General features: G+C 43.0%; 1 protein-coding gene across 4 annotated transcripts in view; it reads right to left on the reverse strand.

The window, feature by feature from the left end:
- Positions 1-5,857: 5,857 nt before the first annotated feature.
- The window catches only part of NDST4 (N-deacetylase and N-sulfotransferase 4), a 107,787-nt gene continuing 94,519 nt past the window's right edge, over positions 5,858-19,125 (reverse strand). The window contains exons 12-15 of one of the 4 annotated variants that reach the window (XM_033007708.2): positions 17,201-17,310; positions 11,923-12,025; positions 11,499-11,609; positions 5,858-6,208 (exon numbers count right to left, since the gene is read on the reverse strand). In XM_033007708.2, the coding sequence (XP_032863599.1) occupies positions 6,113-6,208; positions 11,499-11,609; positions 11,923-12,025; positions 17,201-17,310 (420 nt within the window). In that variant the 3' untranslated portion in view covers positions 5,858-6,112. Of the gene's footprint in view, positions 6,209-8,633; positions 11,610-11,922; positions 12,026-17,200; positions 17,332-19,125 lie in introns of those variants that run through there. The other 3 variants (XM_033007697.2, XR_006165691.1, XM_033007715.2) reach the window with 3 other exon arrangements.

A 19,125-nucleotide genomic window follows, 5' to 3' on the forward strand; every position in this document is an offset into this window, starting at 1 on the left:
CGCACAGGGAAGGATTTCTGCCTTAGAGCTCACCTAAATCTGCCCTCTGACAGTTTAAACCCATCACCCCTCGTCCTACCCCCCACCCCCTGATCCAGAGTCCCCCCCCCCTTCCCTGCCCCCCCTTTAAGCCCTGGGAGGCCGCTCGAAGGGCTCCCCGGAGCCTTCTCTTCTCCAGGCTGAACCCCCCCAACTCTCTCAGCCCGGCCCCCCAGGGGAGCTGCTCCAGCCCCCCCAGCATCTCCGTGGCCTCCTCTGGCCCCGCTCGAGCAGCTCCGTGTCCTTCTGATGTTGGGGGCCCCCGAGCTGGCCCCAGCACTGCAGGGGGGTCTCCCCAGAGCGGAGCAGAGGGGGAGAATCCCCTCCCTGGCCCTGCTGCCCCCCCTGCTCTGGCTGCACCCAGGGCACGGGTGGGTTCTGGGCTGCGAGCACACGGGGCTGCCTCACGGGCAGTTTTCCCCCCACCAACCCCCCCAGTCCCTCTCCTCGGGGCTGCTCTCCAGCCGCTCCTCGAGGGCCCAGCCTGGGTTTGTGCTGGGGATTGCCCCGACCCACGGGCAGGACCTTGCCCTTGGCCTTGTTGAACTCCATGAGGTTTGCCCGGGCCCCCTCTCCAGCCTGTCCAGGTCCCTCCGGGTGCCATCCCTGCCCTCCCGCGTGTCTCTGGAGGTTGTTAATTCTCTGGGGTGGTCTTTCTGAAGGAGGACAAAAGTTAATTTCTCATTTAGAAAGGAACGGCGTAATGACTGTCATGAAAACAGCATGGACATGTCCATGTACAGGTGTATCAGCAATTGACTGTAGAAAGAAGGGTGATAAATTTCACAGCATGTAGTTTTCTGATGGTTTCTAATAGCTCTTGTTTTCAGACAAGTCAGAGCAACAAAACCAGTGAGGTCTTTGAGTGAATTTTATAAACACAGATTAAATTTCAAAGAGGACACACAATTATCTTCCTTAAGGATTTCTCCTTAAAAGAAGCATTTTTTTTTTTTCCTCTGATTTACAAAATAACCTTCAGAACATTTTTTAAATTTCTGCTTCTGTTCTAAGCACTCAACCTGCAAAAATCACCAGGGATGCTGGAGCAGGGGACCAGCTACAGCATCTCTGGGCTTGGCGGTTCCTCTGTGCCAGCCTGGGGCATGAGCACATTCATTTTGGGGTTCAAAGAATGTGAGTAGCTTTCTCCCACCGGTTGCGACGGGAGGGTGGGTTCAGCCCCGCTCCTCTTTTCCCTGTGGGATCACTGCTTGGCTGCCACACACCCCTCTCCTGTGGGGCCAGAGTGGATGTGGTTACTCGTGTGTCATTAGCATGTGGTTATTCATGTACGCTGCTGTGATTTTGGACAGGTTCTCTCATTGCACAAATCAACTCGTTGTCTGATTAGTGATCGGCTCCGTTACGTGAACGTGCTAAGACTTAAGCAGAAGTACTTGGGGTTTATGAAAATATAGAGCTATTCTGAAAAAAAATCTGCAGCACTACAGAACCAGTGATTTAGGATCTGCACTAAAACCTTCAGCTGCCGAGCAGACTCCTGCGGTCGTAAAAATTCTCCATTATACAGATGTTTCCCACACCAGAGCAAAAACACTGTTGCAAGATGTCACCAATATAAAACACGTTTGTCAAAATTTTGTATCTCGGCTTGTCCCACGTGGGGGAAAAAAAAAATTTGCTTCTTGTGAAATGGGCTTTAGAAAGACCATGACAACATGAGCTGTGTTATAGCACTTACACTATAGCTTCCTACAGTGATCCAGGCAAGCCTTGAAATATTTCTTCTTCAGCCAGATCTTTTTGACACGGAGGGAAAGAAAAGAGGTGGCTTCCTGGCTTCTGACCTCTGGAAAAATGAGTTTTAGTGTTGTGCTAAGATGCTTGTCCATTCTGATTGTCCTGGCTGCTTTGGATTGCCTCCCTGTATCTTCCTAAGCTGGCAAAGTTTTTATCTTGAGGTATTGGATCATATCTTTTAAGAAGATTGAAGGGAATTAAGTCTCCAGGCTCAACTCTTCTCTTCCAAGCAGCTGACAAATTTTAGTATGTTCTGTGTGGCAGTTACTGGAAATAGCTGAAGTCTGCAGAGGATGAACAGGGATCCATAAAAATGTCCTTCCTACTTAAGATGACAATTTATAATTTAGCGGCAGCTCCCAAATTAATGATGGCAGATTTACACATGGCGTCATCCAACTCTGCCTTGCCTTGTAACAGAGTAGCTACCCTGAATTGGTACTGGGCACCTAAACAATGGGAAAAGTGTGAAAATAATGAAAGAAAACAAGCAACATCAAAGAAAACCTCAGCATGCTCCTAGTACACGTTGTCTTAATTAACTAGGATATTTAAAAGTAATTAAAGCAAGTATGGTTTAGGAAATGAAAGATGATGCTTGCTTGGGAGATTTGCGTTTTTTCCCTCTGTGAAAGCTAGGAGCAGAAGAAATTAGTGCAGAAAGAAATTCAGTTAGCATCAAAATTTACAGGTAAAATAACAGGTCTTGATGGTGAGAAGCTGCGCCAAGGAGGGTGGGTTGGTAGGAAGAATTAGAGGGGAAATAGGCTACAGTATAGCAAGGAAGAAGGCCTTTTAGGAGGAGAGAAAACAACAAATATCTAAGACAGAAACCTTTCTCCTTAAATAAAATAAAATCATGAGCCCTGTATTTCTGTATAATAAACAAATATAAGTGAAGACTGTTGCAGCGCATATTTTTATTTTCTCGTATAAAATGCCCTTGCTTCAGGTCGTACTGTTTTTTATCGCTGGGTGCAGTGCTCTCAGAGACTTGGTAGGCTTTTAATCTCCTGCCCAACCCTGTGGAGCAGGTCAGAGGGCCCCTCACAGAAGGAGATCCACCTTCAGTCCATGGATTTAGACGTGAGTATTGAGCAACTGCTCCGGTGACTTTTACATCTGGATACTGTATGGGGGGTAATCACTCGATAACAGACACAGACTGCACGAAATAGCCGGGGTGTTAAATGTGGGACTTCTTAAACCATGAGTTTGGGGTGCCCTGTTTTAGATGTGCCTCGGGCTGCTGGAAGGCACAGGTTCCCTGCCTAGCAATGAACCCGAGCAATAGCAAGTTTGGCTTTGGATCTCGATTTGAACATCTCTCCAGCTACATAGTGAATGGGGAATTTAATATCAGTAAAATCACTGCGTTACTTCATTCCCTAGTCATGATGGGGTACCCAAAAGGTGATTTTTGCCTTTTTTTTTTTTTTTTTTAAACCCAGATTGCTTATGAAATTTTAAATGCTTCACGTTGCAGAACAGTTTTTCTTTGCTTACTTGGTGTGATTACACAAAGCTCTGCAGGAAGATGTGCTGTAACTACAATGTCATTAAATAACATTTTCTGTTGGTGGATTTATTTTCTCTGTCATAAGACTATTTAATTGTCATTGATGCTAATGGGGACTGTGTGTCTTTGGAGGGCATGCAGATTAATACTGAGATGATTCCCTGGCCAAGGCAAACACAGTGAAACAAAAAAACAGTAAAAATTCTGTAAATAAATATCTGCTTCACAGTAAGTCCTATAAAAACTCGTTCCCTCATATATCCAGCTCTTTCTTGTAGTTCAGATCATACTATGAAGGGAAGTTAAATTATCGAACAGGGAATGTGTCCTACAGATAAGTTCTTGCAAGACAGCAGAGCATACACCAGAGTTACAAAAGTAGCAAGTACAAAGTCAATTGAATGGCATGCAATTATCTCCCAATTTATAAAGCGTATTTTTCAACCCCCATAGCATTTTATGGAATTGCGAGTTATATTAAGGAATCCCACTCCACCTACTACTGACCTTCCTCTGGCTAAAAATAACCTCTGAAAAAAACAGGATGATTCTAACTACCAGCTCATAAAGATAGTTGACCTTCTGTGGAGAAAACAGATTTGTGTATTAACATGTCACATTCCTATTCCGAAAGAAATAGGAGTACTATAAAACTAGCCCGTGTTTGTTTAGAATTAGCTGTATCGGGACAAACGGCTTTGTAAACCCAAAGTGGCAGATACGGGTTTATTTAGATATTTTAAATGTTTTTCTCCCCACTCAACAGCTGCAGCTAACTGAAATGCAAATATCAATCTGGTTTCCCTAGGATGTCTTTAGTTTTTCATGAATGGAACTTATAAGTTACATGTAGAATTTATTTCTGTAATTCTATAAATCTACCTGGAGTTTGGATATTTACATGCATGAAAAAGTGGCCTTCCTCTCCTCTCATAAACTGCACATAGAAAAAGCCTTTTTCACAAAAAGAAGTCTATTTAGTGCTTTCAGGTTCCTAGCAGTCTGGGAGGGAATAGTCTGATTCCAGAAACTGGAAGGGAAAAGTCAAACCTTAATAAATTAAATAGAAGTGGTAATTTTTTTTGGAAGAACTCTGCTATCGTTTAACTAAACAAGGCTCAGGCAGGAAATCCGACTGAGCCTGGAAAGATTTCTGTTTTAGGCAAAAAGCATTCAGTTTTATTGGTGGGTTTCAGCCGTGGTTTCCACATGGCTTCCTTTCCCACCCAGGGAATACAAAGGAAATACAAGAGGTGGTCAAGAAAGGACAGGGATCTGTGAGTGACAGGAAAAATCTGGTGTTTTATGTATATCTATATATAAATGTATGTAAATGTATAAACATATATATATATATATTTTTTTTTTTTTTTTACTTTATTTCTTTTAGTAATTTCTTCATTTAAATGTATAAAGGCATTTGGAATCCAAAGCAGCAGACAGGCAAATGTCTATGAGGGCTTTTTAAAGTGCCTAACTGTCTCAATTGATAACAAATAATTATGATAGAAAACCGATTGCTTTTTAGTTTCTAAGGGCCTGCAAGTAATTTTTGTTTTAGAAAACAGACTTAAGGTAGTAAAATATTTTGAAAATTTTACCTACTATGTCTCCCTTGTCTGAAAGCATTGAGCAGATCTGGAAAGAAGCCAAAACTGATATTAAGATGTCTGTAATGTCATCTCTAAATTGCTTAAAGATAAAGTTCTAGTGAGGTGTAATTTCCTATTCTGTAAGGCTTGTACTAAGAATCCTTGACTTTGATATGATTTAACCTTATTCTGACACGTATCTGTAAAACAAATGAATATTTTATAATAAAAAGTAGAAGCATCATGATATTTTAGGGGGAAAAAAAAAATCAGTAGCTCATAATTCTAAGTGCACAGTTTAAGCCACCTTCAAGGCAATTTACATGAACTGAAATCAGGTCCTTTTAAGATTCCTCAAAGAGAGCAGAGAAAAAACCTTGTGTGATAATTAGAGAAAGAGCTTACATAGGGCTGTCCAAATATTCACACCTCTCCTTGAGTGCAGGCGGGTAATACATTGGAAAGGCGGGCCCATAAATGTGCATTATGCAACGTAACAAAGACATAAGTGTCAGACTTGCCTGAATTAACGTTGCCTGCCCGGGAGGTGGGTGGGAGGGAAGCAGAGGATGAGGGTGGTGGCACTCCCAGCGCTGGTGCAGCCGGCGCTGTAAATCCCACGGCGCCGGGTCCGCTGTGTCAAGGACGGGGGAAAGCCTCGAGGAGTTGCTGAGGCAGGAGAAGCCGAGTCAGTGCACGACTTGAAATACATGGCAGAGGTTGTCGAAGGGCAGGTTTTTGGCTCAGAAAGTGGGAAAGAGGATTTAAGGAAAGAAGAAAAGCGCGCTCTGTCATACACCATCAGAAGTGTTTATTCTGCGCAGTGAGAAGAACCTATAATAAGGTGTGTGCACATCAATTTTTTAAAAACAATTCCAACAAATACAGACTTTGACCTGCCTCACCACCCCCCACCCCCCCCCCCCCCAACAAAAATACCTCGTGTAATCAAAATTAATTTTGATTCCTTTTTCTTCAACACCAAGTTTTTGTTCAAGTGGATTTGTCATTAACATGTAGGAGGGGAAAGAGAAAGAAAAAAAAAAAAAACCTTGGGCAAGACAATGAAGTTTTTCCTCAGCTCGACAAAGAGGACGCCTTTTGTTTTGAAATACTACAGAAATGATAATAAGTCTTATAAAAGTTATCCAGTCACTGGATCACTGAACACTTCAGAATCTGTGTCACTTGCAAATCCTTATTTATTTTTGGCAGTTTTTCTAGATAGGATAGTGATGGAGGAATCGAGTCCATAGACAGGTCCACACCTTTGCAGACACACTAAAAGGATGAACTGGAAGGAAAAAGAGAAAAAAAAGACAATGTAAGAAATGTTGTCTGACAGGGAAATTCCTAACCCAAGAATATACACTTAAACAACAAAAAAAAAAGTCTCTGAAGTGACAATTCCTGGCAGATTTATGTAGAGGTGTTTGAGCTAATATAATGATGGACAGACTAACTGTTAAAGCTAAGTTTCATGGTCTGATATGGATGAGGATACAGTGAGGTGATCGTATGAGATTTCAGCTCTTTGGGAAAGAGAGCATCCACTGGTAAGAGAGAGATGGCACTGCAGTCTGAGAACTAAAATGGCAAAGCTCAATTGCGTGTGCAAAGAGAACTTCTCCTGACACCAGAGGCGAACTTAATCTTACTTAACTACAATAAAATTAGACACTTAGTCTCTACTGATTTATGTACCTATGTTGTACCTGTTTTACACAGCTGTCACACACTCACACAGCTATTACAAACATCAATTTTAAACCCATTATAAGCATAATTTGCTACTGATGGAAACTAAATGACTAGTTTGGACTTGATGTCTAACTTTAAGGTGGCCCAGCTTAGTGGAAATGAGCACCCTGCACCGAATTTATTCTCGGCTGATCGTTCTGGAGGTGAGTAATGTTCCCCCGTCTCACGGGCTCTGCCCGTTGCGTGCTTCTCAGATGCACTACGCTGGCTCAAAATTTAACATGAATGGGAAGGAAAAGGAGGAGAGGGAAGGAAGAGGAGAAAATATTCAGCTTCTGCTTTTGTATTCAGGGCATGTCCCCCACTGCCTTATTATCACATCAGAGAGTCTGGACCCATGAGCACTTTCATTATGCAACATTTTCGTCCCCCAAGAATTTATAATTCCGCCATCTTAATTTGTTTTGGGGACACTTGGCAGTCTGATTCCCTATCAGAGAGAAAATTTGTTCTATTAGAAAACATATATGAGAAGTTAATCTGGCAACTTTATTTTAGACCTTGAGACGTCAATGCATAATTTAGAAGGTTTTAGATTCCGTTCTGATTGCTTCTCGCTCAAAGACAACCTCAATTATACAGGCTTGGTTTTCTGAGGGCTGAAGCCCTGCCTTAATCATCAAATATGCTGCCATTGGCCCTGACGCCCGTGTCTGGCCTGTAGGGTTTTCTATTTCTTGTAGCCAGCAAGGCGGGAGGATGGAGCCGAGACCAGAAATGGTGCGGGTCTGCGGGATGCTGGAGGTGGGGGATGGCCGGCAGCTCCAGCCATGGCAGAGCACTGACCAGGAGAGATGGGGGGCAGAAATCACCGCTCGGTAATAGTAACCAAACTAGTGATGGATTTCCAGCAGTGCTGGGGCTACACGGTCCTTGAACCTCACAGATTATGCCTTATGAAACCAGCTCTTGGGGGCCAACCGGGTCTTCTGGAATTAATAGGAAGACCCCCACGGGTCTCCATGGTCAGTGGGTCAGGTCCTCGGTGCGGCAAGGCTCCTTCAGACCTCTGCAGGAATCCGTATTTCCAGGGAATGGGAGCAAACTGCAGCTGCAGCCCTCCAGTATGTAAAACTCCTATTGATTTACAGCCTGCACCACATGGAGGTATTGTGGAGATGAATCCTGTAGTCTATGAATAGCAAAGAAGGGCCAGCATTATTTTTTTCCCAGCTACAGACCCCTTGCCATGAATAAATGTTTCATTTTTATGGCATTTGTTTTGCCGGTCTTCAAGAATCCCAACAATTATGTGATCAGTGATATGAAAGGCATAAAGGAAATCGAGAACATTTACAGCTAGCTCACAAAGGCTCCTCTATAATACGGTGGTCCAGAGAAATTCTGTGTTGATAGGTCCTATTACAAGTGGAAGGAATGAAACTTTGAAATACTGTTATTTCATCTTTATATGACACATAATGAAGTCAATTCAAATGTCAGTTTTCAATGGAACACGAGATCTCTCGGAAATGTGATGCCCATTCAAACTTAAAAAATAACAAGAAGGTATAAAAATATTCGGTGTGTTTTAAGGACATGATGCTATTACAGAGCTGAGAGTTTGAAAGATTAATTATTTCTTTTTTTCCTAAATGAAAAGCTAAGAACAAGAAATAATTTCCCAGATTTTATGGTATTTGTCTCATTTCATTGAAAAACTCCAGAGACCAATATTGTGATTATTTAGCTTTTAATCAAGAAGTTATGAAGTCATCTTTTAATTAATGATGAGTCAGTTCTAGTGCATTTTAACAGCTAAAATTTCATCAGATATTTGATTTAGATATTCTTCTCTGACCGAGCCTTACTTATCCAAAACTCTTTTCAGACTAATCTTTAGCATTATCACTGCTAAAAAGTTAAAAGAGTGCGAATTTGCAACAAAGTACATAATTGACTTCCCATCCCACTTCCTCCCCCCCTGCTCCCCCCCAAAAAAAGACCAAAAACCCACATGTAAGGTTCCTTTTATTTGGAATTGAGTTTGCCCTAGCTCATTTTGAAGAGTCCTCCTGGTCTAAACATAAGAACTAGAAAAATTACTTTAGGAAAACAAAACAAAATTAAAACCTTCCCTCAGCCCCTCTCATCTTCAACAACTATAGCTGAGAAATGAAATACCATCTCCTTTTCAGCTCACCTAATTTTAGATCTATACAGCTGAGCTCTCCCTCTGAACGAGTTGTCTATTGTCCTTTTACAATCAATAGAGAGGAAGAGGCAAGATTAATCTCACTCATTTAAGAAGTCTGCTTTGTGATGAGATGAATGGTGTCCTAGAAGCACTATTTCCCTTCATCACCTATAAAATAAAGTAGATGTCTCACTTATGGGAGATGAATCTCATTTCAATATTTAAAAGCAAAGAGGAGACGGGGCAATGCTTGTCTTTCGGGCTTTCCCGTGTGTTCGTGTACGTCTCTGAGTGGGTAGGCCGGTGCAGCACTGGTGGGGCCGGGCATGTCGTGCTCCTGCGGTGGCTGGGCGGGGGGCCCCCATCTTTTTCCTCTCCTCACCCCTGCTGTGGGTCTTCCCGCAGAAGGAGCGAGGGCTGAAGTGGAGAGCAGGACCACAGGAGGCCGTGCAGGGACTCGGTGCCGGTGGCACCCTTGGCCTCTCCTCTGTGCAACCCCACGGGGCCAGGGAGGGGAGCGCCAGCTCCTCGCGGGGCTGAGGGACCTGCGCCAGGGCACCGCTGGGACCGAGGGGAGGGCTGGAACCCTGCGGAGGGAGGAAGCAGCCAGGCACGTTCAGCTGGGCGGTGGTGGGGGAAAGGGATGGAGGCCAGGCGAGAGGGAATACTGTGCGGTCAGCTGGGGCCAGAGGACCCTCATCAGCAAGTGCCACTGCTGCCGAGCTGGGAGCGGGATGGGTGGCACCAGGATAGCTCTGGGAAGCCCTGGACTTGTCAGTCCAAAATAAGCTAGTGTCGTGATCTTGGCGGACAGTCTCATGATTCAGGAGCTGGGAAATGCTAAGATAGATATCTACATGTGTCAACGGATTTGAGGCCTAAATTAACTTGTTCTAGTGCTCTTGAATCCCACAGTCCATGATGTGCACTGTTTTGTGCTTCCTGAGGCTAGCTCTCACGCGTTTCAACTCATGGTGCAACCCCAACATCCAGCTCTGCCTCCTGCACTGGGAGGTAAGGATCAAACCCATAGGGAGGGGAAAGCACAAAGCCCCTGCAGCATCTGAAATGGCTTATGCCGAGGGTGGGGAAGCCTGGAAACGAAAACCTACTCCCTTTTGTGCTGCATAAAGAACATGTAGCAAAGCTTTGCCAGCTTTCGTTTTCTTGAGAAAAAGTGTTACAAGGCTAAAATGCCTAAGTGGTATTTATTCCCTCAGCTTAAATTTCCCAGCGAGCTTCTGCCCAGTCTTGTCGACCTTGCCCACACGGATCAGAGAAGAAGGCACGGTTCATAATACCATATTTTTGGTAATCCACTCTTTCATTTAAATGTGGGCACAAAAAGCAGATGTTTTAAAATCAAATGTATGTATGATCTAGATATATTGTAGGGAGATATGCAGGCACAAAAATATATGTGTCGTACATGTATATGTGATATGTAGTGGATATGCTTGTCTGTTCAGCTCCATTAAAGTCTACAGAAAGAGTTTATTCTTAGCAGACTAGTTTTTTTTTTCAAAACCTTAACAAATACCTTTGTTTATTAAAGTTGTTTTTTTTTTTTTTTCTGTAATAGCTTGCAGACTGAGACCCTAAATGACTAAATCTCTTGCTTTGAAGGCTTCAAAGCAAAAACATTGCTTTCCAGATAGAAACAAAATTGTTGATATTAGGTTACTGTCAGTACACTGCTTGCATGGCCTGCTTAGATTTTAAAAGGTTTTGATAGTGCTTTAAGGAGTCCTGTGGCACAATAACAAAATATTTGATATGATTTCACATGTCAGAGCTCTGTCCCAGCTCTGGAGACATCGCAACAGATGCGATGAAAAACCTTATCAGGCTGGCAAAGTAGCCATGTCCGAAAGACAGGCAATGGATTTCACTGAGATCTGGGAGGAGGGCCACCTTGCTGCCTTGTACCCCAACAACCCCCATGTCTCCAGTATATCAGGATATGTCTTGTTGTGAAGGGGGAAAAAAACCCAAACCAGCAGAAAAAGGAGCACAGATTGTCATCAGTTATTGCAGGAAGCCCAGGGAAGCAGGTTAGGCGAGAATTTATCCTATCTCTTTCTGTGGAGAAAGGAATGATGGTGCTTTTACACTATATGTATCTTAACCATTAGGGATCCGACTGCAAAGTGCTGAATATCCCCCTATAAAATTATAGTAAAACGTGCAGGGTTGAGGGTAAAACCAGCAAAACCAAACATGGACGAAGCCCAGCGGATGACCAACCTCACAGTCCAGCGAGAGATGTTCCCATCCTTTGCTCGTGTCCTGACAGACTGCAATTCACCAACCCGTCCTACACACAGTTTCTGGTACTTCCTGGTGAACAGAGGAACTAGGCTACGCACGAATCCTGGGCTGGATAAAGAGTAATGCCATGTAGCTCTGCTTTATTTCCTGGAAGCTGACAAAAGGGGTCGATGCTAATAACTGTCAGCACGTGCATATAAACAATTGTCGGTTTGTCGTTTTTTTGTTTTTCGTTTTTCTTTTTTTTTTTTTTTTTAATTATTATTTTGTGGTTTTGTTTGTTTGTTTTTCAATAGAAAGAGCATTATTCATGAGGTCCTCTACTGATGATCACAAGTGAATCGGAGAAGCAAGGGGTTTGACGGTGAAGGGAATTGTCCTTGTTTGGGTCCCCAGCCCTTGTGTGCTACCTGACCTTCTGCAGCTCCTGTCTCAGCCAGGAGGGCAGGGGCTGCCCCAGCCTGTGCAGCAGCTTGGACAACTCCACGTTGTGGTCTCTGTAGTAGCTTGACAGAAACGCTCGAGACTGAGAAGGGTGAAAAAAAACAACACAATAAGAGTCAAAGAAGGAAACCCACCTGATGGCAGATTTTGGCAGATGCCTTTGCCTAGGAGCTATGCACTGCTCCCAGAGAGGGGCTCTTAAGAAGGGGCAATTAAACTCCTCAAATTCTCCTCCAATTCAAAGCTCAGTTAAATTTTCTGATTTTTAAAAATGTCAAGCCAGCGAAAATTTAAAAAAAAAAAAAAAAACAACCAAAAAACCCCCTGTGTGTTTACTTTAGATGTCAAACACAGGGTCAATATTAAAAAGTGTTAAATCTCTGGAAAGCCCTTACCTCTTGGTCCATCGGTGGATATTTTCGACCTTTGCTTTTGCCCAGGCACTTTGTTTTCCCTCCTTCCAATAACTGGCACCAAAAGCCTTTCAGAGGGTCAAACCTATAAAGGATTATATTTTTTGAAAGACCTCACTACAGAATAATCTCCCAGCTACTAAGACATCAGTGTTAGACAACAATTATTGCTGCACACATCTCTCTAGATGACTGAAATACTGAGGACAGAGTGGGAAACAGCTTTCCTCTCTTGTGAAAGCTCTGGGAATTTATTTTTTCCACAAATTTGTCTTGGGAGCAGACCAAGGCAAGAGATTTTTCACATTGTGCTTTACCTATACTGGCCAAGTTTTATTCTACTTGTCCACCGTACAAGTTTTAAACACTGACCTGTAGGATGCTAGTTGAGGTCCTGAGCCTCAGTCTCAAGGATCTTACATGGCCCCACTCCAGTTTGTGACTCATATTTTATTGTCTGGTTTTGGTCAGAGATTTTGTTCATGTCAAACTGCTCCGTGTATCCCAGTGGGATGCTAATGCTTTGATCAACTGACACTCTAACAAGCACCATTTTGTGGAAAAAATGACTAATCAGCTCTTCCTGGAATTATATGCGCTGTTTCTCAAGGACGTTATTAGCTGTGCTCAAGGAAAGGTCTCCAGTTCTTGCTATGGTAGGTCAACTCTGTCAAGGTGAGAGGGGTTAAAAAGGGCAAGAGGATCTATTTGCTGACTTCAGCAGGCACAGGCTCAATACCTAAGTCTATTTTTACAGCAAGGTGTGTGATTGTTGAATGAATACCAAATGATGAGAAATATAATATTGTAATGTTTTATGTTGCTTTTTGAGTGAAATAAGCAGCGTTCAGGTCTACTGAAAGAACTGCTGATTGGCTGTTGATAATTTAACGGTACCTGAGAAGCTGGTTGTTCCCTATCATTAGATCTAAATACCATTTTCATTCCAAAGATGGCATTATAGCATAAACACTGTCTTAGCAGTTTTATCTGAAATACGCAATTTGATTTTGATGTCTAAAATTCAGAGATATAGGAATTTTAGATTAAGGCTTTAAAACACGTACTCACTAAGGAATGAACAACACGCAGTGTTAAGTTTTGAATTTATTGCTGTGGGACTTGCAGCATGCATAAAACATTGAAAAGGTTCGCATTTTTGCTATTCAGCAGATGTTTGAAAAGGATGAAGTATAATTGGCTGGAACACGAAGTTAATTAGTTACAGACTACCTTTTTGCCCTGGGTCTATCCATATGACATGGGTGCACCTGCAATTTGCTGCTGTACACAAGTAAATGAATTTCTGGAGAAGGGTGAACCTTCTTCACATTTTTTTCTTGCCCAGCCTATTATTGCAGGCCTGACCCTTCTTTCCTAAATTGCCTCAGTAGCTGTATCAATTAAAAATAAATAAATCATTGATTAAATGGATATATCGATGATAGATTCATTTCTACTTTGGCCTTTTCCATCTGCTCATTGCACGAAACACTTAGCTGGCTTGCACTAATTTCCCAAGAGAAGCAGCAATATAGTGTGCTGGGTAAAAAGGAAAACTACAAAACTATGCCCCAAACAATATTTTTGCCTCAGAAGGAGCATATTAAACATTATTAAGAGAATGTTCAAATTTGGGTAGGGGAAAAGAGGGTAAGACAGCTCAGACTGAATTCAACCCATTGCGTTTTCTTATTATGAAACTCTTAGAACTCCTGAAAACCTAACTGGGCATGATGGAAGTATTTATTTAAAAACAGTAATAGCCTTAAGGCTAAAGTTACAAGGGAGTTTTTTAAAACTGTTGGCAGAAACCTCTCCTCCAGGCCGGGTTATCTTTTCTTCCCTTGCAGAGTCGGCCTGTGGGAGGTGCAGGGTTGAGCCTAACACCCGTACCCCACCTCTCGGGAAGTCGGTACCTGCTGCTCGAGGTGGGGAGGGTGCCTGAGAGGGCAGGGCTACGTGATGCCACCATGAGGACCTTTCTCCTATTCTCTGCCAAAATGTAGCAGCAGTCCAAGAGAAAACATTTACTTAAGCGTGCTCCCCTAGCCCTGTCTTTTCCTTTCCTCCTGCTGTTCACACAAGGGAAAACAAGGGCAATCTCCCCTGGGAGGCTGGATGCAGAGCTGCCTCTGTGGGCAGAGCGTGGTGTGATGAGCTGGGCTGGAGGAATTGGCATTTTGGCTGTCCTTTGTCAAAGCCAAGCTCTGTCCTTCCTCCCACCTTTGCTGCCTGCTGAGAAAAACAAAGGAAGAAGGGAATCACTGGCCCATGCTACCCTGCACCGTAAGTCATCATGATGGGCATGAAACACATCTTCCTAGCAGTCAGTGGAGCTTTGGTAGGGCCATCCTGTGATGAAAAGGAAAAGTCTTTTGTAACTTTAGTCCCATGTGGCCTAGGTTTCTGTTCATTAAGTTCAGGTATTTAAAAAATGTAAGCCCCCCCTTCACTCCTTGTGAAAACGAGTGGGTGAGGGAGAGGTGGGAACCATCTCTTCAGTGCTGTAGTGGGAACTTCATGAAGACCACTGACTGTTTCCTTCTCTTGGCCCTTTGTGTGGGGATCCCAATGTCTTTCTGTTGGTGACGTTATGTGTAAAAGCTTTGCAATGCTAGTTGATTTTCCCACTTTGTTTTCACTACTCTAATAAAAAGTGGAGGTCATAGAATTATAGCATCTCAGAATAGTTTGGGTTGGAAGGGGACTTTAGAGCCCATCCAGTCCCACCCCCCCTCCCCCGGGCAGGGCCCCCTTCCCCCAGCCCAGGGGGCTCCCAGCCCCGTCCAACCTGGCCTTGAACCCTTCCAGGGAGGGGGCAGCCACAGCTGCTCTGGTCACCCTGGGCCAACGCCTCACCCCCCTCATCATAAAAAATTTCTTCCTTATATCTAGTCCGAATCCAGGTCCTCTTTAGCAGCGCGTGCAAGAAGTGACAACCGATTTGCCCGTCTCAGCTGTGGCTCTTACTAACCCGGCGTGATGTGCACTTCTCTCCAGATGCCTGAGCCCTGCCTCTGTCCCCACTCTGATCTCTTTCCACGGCTCTGATTAGTACCTGCCTTCTGCCTGGGTTGATATTACTCTCCTATAAGAAATTCACATAATTACTCAGAGTGATGAACTTGTTGCTTACTAGTGTTTGCAGGACTGAGTCCTTAGGCTGCTTTGTGACAACTTTAAAAATGTGTGGTATACAGTTACTAAGCAGTAATGACTAGGAACAATCCTATGCAATCTTTTTTACGTTGACAGCTGTACCATAAACCAACTACATTGTTTAATGCATTTTTCTCTCCCATCCTAAATCTGTACAGAAGTTTGTACTTCTACAGCACATTTGCATTCTTGATGCCTCTAAACAGTGATTGCATAATTTTATAGATCTGTTTACAATCCATTTTTCCTGTCCAAACAAATATGAGAGGCCAAATTTTTTCCTGTTGTGTGACTCCGCTGACTTTAATTTAGTTACAGAAAGGAAGATATATGTATGTGGGTGTGTATTTTTAAAAACCTAGCAGAAGGCACTGCAGATGTGCAGCAGCAGTTGTTCAAACATCAGTAGTTCAGCTGTGTATTCAAACTCCTCCTATTTCATCCACTTCAAAAACCAATTACTTAAAAATGACATTCTGAAATCCAAAATTTTTCCTCTAGAAAAAGGTTTTGGCAGAGCAACGTTCTTAAGACCCAAGGAGCAGCAAGCACTCAACTCTCACTTTATGCCTATTATATAAATAACCATAACCCTCCCAGCGGAGGAAACATTAAATAATAATCATAAGCAGAGCGGAGGCGGTGTGAGGCGGATGGAAAGCCCATGGTCCCATTTTCTCACAGTTTTCCTGGTACCAGCCTGCAGGGAAGGTAAGATACGAGCTTTTCTACTTCCCACCCCATGTGCAGGCTCATGCTCTCTGCTTGCTCGCTGACTTGGGAAACCATCTGCCGCAGTGCCAGGCTTCCCGGCCCACGGACGTCCCGGGGATCGCCCAGCCCAGCGCTCCTGGCTGTAAGGAGGGATGATCACAAGGAGAGGCTCAGAGAGAAAGCTTCTTACAGTTTCCTCCTGGACTAAGGGAAACTCAGCCCACTCCCGCCTCTGCAGAGGCTCTGCCTTCCTGCGGGGAATTGAGGAATGTCCAAGAGACAGTGCCACACAGGCCGGTAATCCCCTGCCGTGGGGAAAGCCTCCACCCACTGGGTAATGAGGATGAGAAATGTGATCCGGGCTCCTCACAGCTGCCTTTGGTAGATCTGAACCAAAGGCGGTGGGAGGTCAACCCAAGGGTTTTTCCTAAATTCAGGGGACCTTGATTTGGACTCCTGCACAGCACCCACAGTTTTGGCACCGGCACCCCAAGCTGCCCAGTCCAAGGGTTTTGTGCTTCATGGGCAGATATGAGCTTCTCCCCACTCTCCAGGAGCTGCACTTGAGCCTGGCACTTCCAGGTTAGGGATCTACTATTAGTAGCTTATAATTTTACCAAACTAAGTATACAGACTAAATTCTTCCGTGCCACGTGTCTGGCTACTACCAGGTAAAAGGTCGGCAGAAATGGCTCAAAGATATATGAAAATGGGATTAGGGAATGATATATTTGGTTCACAATCAAAGAAACCCCGTGACCAGATGAATCTTATCACACTGAGTGCTTCTAACCCAACCTCTGTCATTAGACTCCTATATGAGTGTGATAAAAATGTTTAAGCCAAACTTTTCACACCTGCCACTAAGTAGTCTTCAGCTTCTGGAGTCTGTCATAAGGTTCAACAGTCTGATGTGCAAATGTGGGCTGAGCTCTTGCATGCACAACTCACATCAGCGGAATGCACATTTTAAACAGCACAGCGATGAAAGCAAAACTAGGTACCCCGAGAAAGCAAGTCCCAGTCATCTCTGATTGAACATTCAAACTTAGCAGACATTTTAAACATGAACCCGGGCCTTTGTTCTGCATCTAATACAAAATACTGAACAGTCATTTGTTCTGTATGCTGTGCAAAGCAGAGTTTGCTTGTGGAAATGTATGCAATCATACAATTAAATTCCGTAACGTATTATAGATATGTAAGTTGAGGGAAAACTGGATAGGTGTTAAACATGACTTTAAGAAAACTCGAAGCTTTGCAAAAGTGTTGTTGTTGCAATGTGCTGTTTGCTTGTTTGTTTGTAATTAATGATCAAGTGATCTTGATAGGGGTGGATGTACACTGTGATCCCATAGGGCGGATAATAAAGCAGCAGACTCACGTTAGAGCTTCGGAGTAATTATAATGAGGAGAAACTCCAAGGAACTTCTGTACTTCATCCATCACAGTAGCTGGGTCACTTCTTAGCTGCTGTCCATCAATAATAAACAACTGTAGGGGTAGATATGCTAGCTATTTAGAAACAGGACTAAGGTTAACGAAATAATGACATTATTTCCTTTTGATGACAACATGGGTTTAAAGTAGCATGTGACTTTGTACAGTGCTAATAACAAACATAGGGATAAACTTCTTTTTAGATTTTTAATTATGTTGAATTTGTATAGGTGAGCACCTTGTGACTTTGTGTGTGCACATTGTTCAAATGCAAGAGTTAAATCTCACAAGCCAAACCCGAGTGTCAGAGGACTCTGAGAAAAAGAGATAAGGAAGGAATGTGAAATTATTGTTGAGGTTTACAGTGTGTCCATTGAAAATCTGGTGTGGAATATGAAAAATAACAAAAAGCTCATATATACCTTAGAATTAAATGTTCAGAAACTAAACAGTTGCATGTTCAAAAGTGATATTGTGGCAATTTATTTGAAACTTACTACCAGCCTATCAACCACATAGGCTTGCAAAATTGTTAGCAAAGGTTTTGTTTTGTTTTGTTTTTAATTAAAGATTGATGTGATGTAAAGGTACATTGACCTCCACGAGCAAATGTTAAGACAATGTATCAAGAGTCTACTGGAGTAACAAGCAGTATTACTAATAACTATTCTGGGCAGACGTGCTTTATATTTATTGTGAAGGCTTATTATGAATTATTAAGTTTTTGAGTGCACAGGCAGAGTGAATGTACATTACTGAGTGCCCATTAGTAAGCACCGTGAGTGCACTCTCTGTGTGCACCTTATTAAGAATGAGTGTATTTTGTTGTGTATCTTGTAAAATTAATCACTATAACTATGAAACATGAGTGGTTACCGGTTTTACAAGAAATATGACAGTGTGCCCCTGAATGTTTAATAAAAGGGCTGCACTTGCTGTTCGCTACAGCAGGAGAAGGAGAGAAATCTCCCTGGGAAGTGGCCGAGAAGGAGCACGGGTAAGGGGGCCCGGGATGTTTGGCAACATTTGCACTCTCTGAATTTGCTGGGACAGCCCCTTCTCCTTTGGAGGAGTGAGTTGGGACGTGGTGGCTGAGGAGGATGCTCTGTTTGCTCCCAGGGTGATACTGTCTGGGGACGGCCCTCGCTGCAAGTTCAGCTGCGTTAGGCAGTACTCCTTCCCCACTTATGAAAGAGTAGAAAGGCCAGAGATAAAAGAAAAAAGTAAATGACTAACTGAGACCTTCTCCTTTCTCCTGGAAATGGGATTGACCTGCTTCTGCTCTTTGTAGTACAGCTGAGACTGTATGAAAAGGAAATTGAGGACTGCAAAAAGACAGAGCTTCTATTTCTTTTTGTTTTTTTCTTTTTTTTTTTTTTTTTTTTTACAGGTCCCTGACTAAATAAGCAACACTCAGTTCTACCTCCTTTCAGCAAAATTCTGTCCAATATAGAGCAATCTCTGGAGATACTTGTTCATTATGCTTGCTCATTAAATACCCTTTGACAACCTTTTCTTACAGTAGGTAGACATATGAACTGAGCTATGGACCACATCCACGGCTAAAGAGTGCCCATGCATATATTTTGTAGTACTACAATATTTGCTTTATGTTTCTATCTGTAAACAATTTTTTTTCAGCAATGGGAATATTCTTTAGGTCTCTCTGTTTGCATATTTTCTTCATGGGAAAGATTATAAAAGACAATTCAATAAAACATCTGAAGAAAGATGGGGCAAAAGAAAGAATTTCTGCTATAACACTGAGAAAGACTAATTCCATATCAGGATCAAACAAATGTGAAATTTTCTATGAGAGGGAGTGAGTGGGAAGTGGAATGAAATTACTTTTTAGAAAAAGCCCTGGCA

This window comes from Tyto alba, unplaced genomic scaffold (assembly GCF_018691265.1).
Source record: "Tyto alba isolate M040663 unplaced genomic scaffold, T.alba_DEE_v4.0 Super-Scaffold_23, whole genome shotgun sequence".
In the NCBI taxonomy this organism is placed as follows: Eukaryota; Metazoa; Chordata; class Aves; order Strigiformes; family Tytonidae; genus Tyto; species Tyto alba.